This window comes from Hyperolius riggenbachi, chromosome 7 (genome assembly GCF_040937935.1).
Source record: "Hyperolius riggenbachi isolate aHypRig1 chromosome 7, aHypRig1.pri, whole genome shotgun sequence".
In the NCBI taxonomy this organism is placed as follows: Eukaryota; Metazoa; Chordata; class Amphibia; order Anura; family Hyperoliidae; genus Hyperolius; species Hyperolius riggenbachi.
This window is the reverse complement of record NC_090652.1, coordinates 6,374,615-6,382,153: the sequence shown is the minus strand read 5'-3', so window position 1 is coordinate 6,382,153 and position 7,539 is coordinate 6,374,615. Positions and strand designations below refer to the sequence as shown.

The following is a 7,539-nucleotide window of genomic DNA, read 5'->3' as shown; positions in this document are numbered from 1 at the left end:
TAAAATCGCACAAAAGTAAACATACCAGTGCGTTAGGGGACATCTATTACCCTCTGTCACAATTTTGCCGCTCCTCGCCGCATTAAAAGTGGTTAAAAACAGTTTTAAAAAGTTTATAAACAAACAAAATGGTCACCAAAACAGGAAGTAGATTGATGTACAGTATGTCCACACATAGAAAATACATCCATACACAAGCAGGCTGTATACAGCCTTCCTTTTGAATCTCAAGAGATCATTTGTGTGTTTCTTTCCCTCTGCAGCTATCTTCCACTGAAGTGTCAGGCTGTTTCTTCCTGCAGAGTGCAGACAGCTCTGCCTGTATGTAATTCCTCTGTATGTGAAAGCCCAGGCAGCTCAGAGGAGGATTTATCCAGCTTGTAAAAGATAAGAGAGAAGCTGCTCTAATCTAAATAATACACAGGCAGTGTGCAGAGAGGGGCCTGGATGGGGGAGATGCATCACAGAACCACAACACTGAAGAACTTGGCAGCCTTCCAGACACAGGCTGACAAGTCTGACAAGAGAGAGATAAGTTGATTTATTACAGAGATGGTGATAGTAGAACGTGCTGCAGTAAGCCAGAACACATTAGAATAGCTTTTGGAACTTGTAGGATGATAAAAAACAGGATGCAATTTTTGTTACGGAGTCTCTTTAAGGTACCCACACATTAGCTTGACCTCTCATCGATATATATATAGCAGATTTGAATCATTGTGATCGAATCTGCTATGAGATTAAAGGGGCACTATGGTGAAAAATTGTAAAAGTTTAAATATGTGCAAACATATACAAATAAGAATTACATTTTTCCAGAGTAAAATGAGCCATAAATTACTTTTCTCCTATGTTGTTGTCACTTACAGTAGGTAGTAGAAATCTGACAGAGTGACAGGTTTTGGACTAGTCCATCTCTCCATGGTGGATTCTCAGGGATTTATTTTTAAAAAGCACTTGGTGAATGGCAGTTACTCTATCCAACTGCCAAAATAGTGTGTAGGGAGCAGAGAAGCTGGCCAGCATCATTGTTTAAATCCTTTTTAGGGCCCGTTTTCACTTAAACGGGAGTCGCGCGATTCCCGCTCAAGGCAAACCGCTAGTGGGTTTTTTAAAAAACCGCTACAGCATATAACACATGGCAGTGTTCTCACTGCCGCGTTTGCGGTTAGCGTTAACCGCAAATGTCTTACATGCAGCGTTTTGCAGGCGATTCGAGATTAGCGATCGCGATTAGCATGCATAGCACTGCTAATTGCGATCTATCCAAAACTGCTGCGTATCCAGTGATTTTTCCGCACTAATCGTGGGATTATCACTCCCGCAAAACGCCACAGTAATCGCCTGCGTTTTGGGATTTTAGATGTGAACGGGCCACCTTAGGGAATATCTTCATAAAGAATAAAAGCCTCGCTGAGAATCCCCTATGAAGAGATGGACTAGTCCAAAACCTGTCACTTCTGTCAGAATTCTACAACCTACTGTAAGTGACAGCAACATAGGAGAAAAGTAATTTATGGCTCATTGCACTCTGGAAAAACCGCACTTATTTGTCCATGTTTGGCGAAAAGTTGTAAAATTTTAAATATGTGCACAATGCCCCTTTAACGCAAATGTTGACCGATCAATTTCCATTGGTTAGAGCGCCCTCTACTGTTTGAACTTTGACTTGTCACAGGACAGGAAGCGAAGAGGACACAGAGGATGAAGTGACAGCACAGATACAGCGGACAGGTGACATGGTTGTTGCTGGGCGGGGGAGCCCGGGTTGAAGTAGGCCTGGGGGCGGTGAGGCAGGTGGAGGCTCAACAGGATCTGAATCGATTTCATGCTGAAATCCATTCAAAATCTGTGTGCAGTGTGTGAAAAGCCAATAGACCCCTCTGTGATCAGATTCCATCGAGAGGGATGTATCTTTTGGTCGATCAGGTGGCTATCGACCAGTGTATGACCTGCCTTTAGAGCCATAGGGTGCTCATACACTAGTCGATTTCCCCATCGATTACTGGTAGATTCCGTCACTGTGATCAAATCTTTCAGAGATCAATACCACAGCTTTCCCACTTGATTGCAATTTTTATTGATATTCAGCTGAAATTGATCAAAATGATTAATCCCACCAGAAGAGCTGGCTTGAACGGAGGTGGGGCGGGAGCACTGCTCACATCCAAAGATGAATGGCCCCACAGAAATGCATGGGATTATTCTGGAGGTCCACAAGAGCAGGGCTTCCCAACCCTGTCCTCAAGTACCACCAACAGTGCATGTTTTGTAGGAATCCAGAGAGGTAGTTAAAGTGAACCCAAGATGAGAGTCCTATTTATTTCCTTTTAAACAATACCAGTTGCCTGGCAGCTCTGCTGATCTCTTTGGCTGCAGTAGAGTCTGAATAACACCAGAAACAAGCATGTTCAGGGGCTAGGGCTGAAAGTATTAGAGGCAGAGTATCAGCAGGACAGCCAGGCAACTGGTATTGATTATAAGGAAATAAATATGGCAGCCTCCATATACCTCTCATCTCAGATTTAGTTTAATCAGCTCTATTGGGACACTAAGGACCCCACCTGTGAATGTTTGTGGTTTTCTGCTAAGGCCCCGTTCACATCACAAACGCGGACAGCCACGCATGCGGAACGCAACGCGTACGAACGCACACCATCCACGTTTGTATGCGTTGCGTGGCTGATCCCATCACTGAAAAGTGAATGGGACAGCCACACGTTATGGCAAAAAAATGCGTGCAGCATGCGTTCCCGGACCACACAAGTCCGGAACGCATGCAGTGTGAACATCAGACAGTGCACTCTATGCACTGTCTGATGTCGTGCGTGTCGGCCACCTGCACACATTTCCGAAACGTGTGGAGTGTGAATGGGGCCTGAACATGCACTGTTCGTGGCACTTGAGGACAGGGTTGGGAATCCCTGCACTAGGCCCGTGGGGCATTGAGTTACTCCGACTAGCAAAACAGAAAACTTGTTTTTCACTGTGAGAAAAAGCAGCACAAATGATCACCCCACAGTGTGCGCCTGCCACAGAAAGCCACACCCTAATTCTGCCTGTTACACCAATTCAGCTGTACAGCAGAAAGAAAGGTCTCAGCTTGGGTATGATGTCACAGGTAATGGAACACTGAAGCTAATGAACTGCTAATACACTAGCAAGCTTTCAGAGACATGGCTATAGCGGGTCTGCCATCAGAGAGCTCTGCATATGCGTGGAGCTCACCCACCACATGGCACAACTCACAACTGGAAAGAGGAACAGCTGTGTCGTCTCAGCGGATGATACAGGAAGCAGCCAGGCACAGAAAGCACCGGGCACAGTGCCAGGGCTGAAGATACAAAGCCTTGCTGTGTACACATCTCACTCTGTAAATCAGGGGTCAGGAACCTTTTCGGCTGAGAGCCATAAACGCCACATATTTTAAAATATATTTCCGTGAGAGCCATACAATAGGTTTCAAACTGGGACAGTGCGCATGCGCAGCAGAGCTCTCACGTCCCTGTCGCCATGGTGATGTGTATACAGTTGATCTTTCAGGCAGTGGAAGTGTCAGACACTTAGTCAGCTTCTCTTGGGTTTCAGCAACCTCAGCAATTTCCCCCCGAGAGCCAGACAGGAGAAATACCGACTAACAGCTTGTACAACTCGCTAGCTGACTTAGGGGTTGATTCACTTTGTAGGACAAATTCCCTGCACTTTGGCCCAATAGGCTGCTTGTCAAATGATAGGCAGCCTATTGGGCCAATCAAAGTGCGGGGATCTCATCCTACAAAGTCACTGGACCTGACAGGGTCCAGAGGGGGCATCTACTGGATTCCATTCCCATCACTGGCCACACTTCAGCAGCTGCTCAGGGTGAGGAAACAGATGGGAGGAGACTCAAGGTGACCATACACGGTACATTAAAAACAAAACTTTCCCGTTTTATTCAACCGAAAACGATCGAATCGAATGAAATCAATCAAGACTAATAAACAAAATTATCTAATCGAAAAAAAAAAAATTGTACCATGTATGGGCACCATAAGGGAGACTGACGCACACATGTACATACCAGTCAGGGCCTGTTTCCACGACATGCGGTGCGGTCATCACACCAAACGCAAACTGCATCCCATGGCAGTTTCCATTGACGCGGATTTCCGCTCGCTGTGCTACGCAACTTAAATTACGGATGGCATGAAACTGTTTCCCGCAGCATGCATCCGAGTCTCCTAGCGGTAGTATTGGACCGCCTTGCACCGCCCTGCGAATGGAACTCCCTGCGGCAAGTGGAAATACGCCCTCACTGTCACCGCACTGCGATGGTGTCAAAAGCAGCATTTAGTAGAGCAATTCCCTTCTGCTGTATCTAGCAAAGATAGTATGGGAATTTGGGTGCATTCTGTATTCCAAGCAGGTTACCATCGCTACAAAGAATAGATTTTTATTTTTTTTATTCCTTTCAGTTTCAGAAAATCTCAGCTATCTGCAAAGTGAAATAGGAAGATTTTTAGTGACATGAAATGACAATGAACAGCTCATGGAAACATTGGCAGTTTTAATGAGAGGTGAGTTTTGAATGGAATTGGCAAGACAGATTCAAACAAACCGACTCAGGAAGATAACGAGCCTGCAGACCATGAACCCGGCTGTATAATCCAGGTGGGGTTCTGTTATTACTGGTGTTGTGGCAGTGACCTCCTCCAGAGAGAGGCGAGAGCAGAGTGATAAGTAGCAGCCAATGAATCTGGCTGTAATCGCTGTATGATCTCAGTGGGGTTCTGTTATTACTGGTGTTGTGGCAGTGATTTCCTCCAGGGAGAGGCGAGAGCAGAGTGATAAGCAGCAGCTAATGAACCCGGCTGTAATCGCTGTATGATCTCAGTGGGGTTCTGTTATTACTGGTGTTGTGGCAGTGATTTCCTCCACGGAGAGGCGTGATCGCGGTGATGAGCAGCATGCACTCGGCATCTCCCGTGTCAGCGGAGGGTTATAACATGGCGCTGCTCTCTGCCAGCGAGGAGACAGAGGGTGCCGTCAGATGGGGAGCAGTACATTTCCAGCGCTCAGTACAAGTGTCACTTCCAGGAGGGGAATTACAGTGACATCAGTATGAGGAGAGGGGAGGCGATCTGTGGAGGTACCGTCTGCTGTAGCTGTCGCTCCAGGATCAGCAGTGGTGCCGGTAACATCATTAGGGAGTCAGCTTGGCCGCATGGTCACAGGTCAGGGATAGATGAATGGCAGTTCCAGTGGGGGAAATCACAGTGATATTTATCAGTAAGAGGCGGGGGAAGGTCTTCCGCAGCTCACGCTCAAGTGACATCATCAGGGGGTCACAGGTCAGGCAGGCCGGGGATAGGGAAGGTGCTGGCAAACTGCTCCACCTCCTCCTTCAGGGCGGAGATCTTCTCCCGATGCTTCCCATCTCCGGCCAGTTTGTCTTTGAAATCCTTGAGGGTGGCCTTGGGGTTCATGTCGTTCTGGATCTCCAGGGCGAGTAAGATACCTGCAAGATTAGGAGAGGCGACGTTACATCCTCAGATCAAAACAAGCGGGCCTCGCATGCTTTCATTTTTAAAGGGAACCTTAACTCAAAACACAAAACATGTGTTTCACTTACCTGGGGCATCTACCAGCCCCCTGCAGCCATCCTGTGCCCTCGTGGTCATGGCTCTTCTGGTCCCCCGCCGCCACCTAGTTTCGTTTTTGCCAACTGGGAGTCGGCCGGCCGCCATGAGTACCTTTTTACGCATTCCCTCTGGTGCAGGAAGCCATCGCGGACATTAACAGGTACATTTTTACGAGTTACAGGTGCAAAAATTTATGCATTGCACCTGTAACTCATAAAAATGTACCTGTTAATGTCCGCGATAGCTTCCTGCGCCAGCGGGAATGCGTAAAAAGGTACGGATGGCGGCCGGCCGACTCCCAGTCAGCAAAAACTAAATTAGCTGGCAGCGGGGGACCAGAGGAGCCATGAGTGACTGCGAGGGCACAGGATGGCTGCAGGGGGCTGGTAGATGCCCCAGGTAAGTGAAACTTTAAGGTTCCCTTTAAGAGGCTTATCAGATGATTGGCAGAAAAATGCTGTCATTTCTGACCTTTACTGCAGATCAGCTGACCAGCCCAATTATAAAAGAGGCAATCAGTACAAACTAACTCCACTTTTCTAAAGGTGCCCATTAACGATACAATTCTGATCAATGTTTCCAATCGACACGGTAACAGAAAACGTTCCCTTTAACCACTTGGACGGACCGTGGGCTTTACCCCCCTTAAAGAGTAACTGTCAGGCTGCAGAAGCTAATTTAAACCTCTATTCTCCTGTGTTAAACAGTTTAGACAGAAGCCAAAAAGACATTACTAAAGATAAAGATCTCTCTTACATTTAATGTGTGCTTATCAGCACAGCTAAGCTCCTAAGGAAGACGCAAGCCGCATTCCATACTGCAAAGCATTCTGGGGCCCTCCCCTCGGCTGCTAAGGAGAAGACGGGATCAAGTTTCAGCAGCTTCTAACTCAGTCCAGCCACAGCACAGATAAATCTCTGGGAAGACTACACTGCAGGAGTCCGCTATTGTTCCTAGCCACATGGCTCATTAATATTCACTGCAAACTAGTGTTATTCAGTATGAGCTGTTCTGTGATCAGAAGCAGGCAGGACATGACGACACATTTGGCTTCACAAACATGGAACCTGCCATGGGCTGTCAGGAGCATCATTCTCTGCATATACTATATAAAAATTCTGTGAAATCCAAACGTGGACAGTGAAATGCATATGTAATGTAAGTACAGCCAATCTTTAGCTACTGATATATGTGTTTATTTTCTGTGAGACCTTATACCTAACAGCTCCTCTTTAAGGACCGGCCACTTTTTTTCCATTCAGACCACTGCAGCTTTCACAGTTTATTGCTCGCTCATACAATCTACCACCTAAATAAATTTCGGCTCCTTTTCTTGTCACTAATAAAGCTTTCTTTTGGTGCTATTTAATGGCTGCTGCGATTTTTACTTTTTATTATATTCATCAAAAAAGACATGAATTTTGGCAAAAAAAATTGATTTTTTTAACTTTCTGTGCTGACATTTTTCAAATAAAGTAAAATTTCTGTATACATGCAGCGCGAAAAATGTGGACAATCATGTTTTTGATTAAAAAAAAAAACCCATTCAGCCTATATTTATTGGTTTGGGTAAAAGTTATAGCGTTTACAAACTATGGTGCATAAAGTGAATTTTCCCATTTTCCAGCATCTCTGCCTTTTCTGACCACCTGACATGTTTCATGAGGGGCTAGAATTCCAGGATAGTATAAATACCCCCCAAATGACCCCATTTTGGAAATAAGACATCCCAAAGTATTCACTAAGAGGCATAGTGAGTTCATAGAAGATTTTATTTTTTGTCACAAGTTAGCGGAAAATGACACTTTGTGACGAAAAAAAAAAAAAAAAAAAAAAAAAAAAAAGAGTTTCCATTTCTTCTAACTTGCGACAAAAAAAAAAAAAAAAAAAAATGAAATCTGCCACGGACTCACTATGC

General features: G+C 45.5%; 1 protein-coding gene across 2 annotated transcripts in view; it reads right to left on the bottom strand.

Annotated features, from left to right (window-relative positions):
* Window positions 1-4,526: 4,526 nt before the first annotated feature.
* The window catches only part of SHMT1 (serine hydroxymethyltransferase 1), a 48,206-nt gene continuing 45,193 nt past the window's right edge, over window positions 4,527-7,539 (bottom strand). For both annotated transcript variants that reach the window (XM_068243524.1, XM_068243525.1), the window contains exon 12: window positions 4,527-5,497. In XM_068243524.1, the coding sequence (XP_068099625.1) occupies window positions 5,325-5,497 (173 nt within the window). In that variant the 3' untranslated portion in view covers window positions 4,527-5,324. The remainder of the gene's footprint in view (window positions 5,498-7,539) is intronic.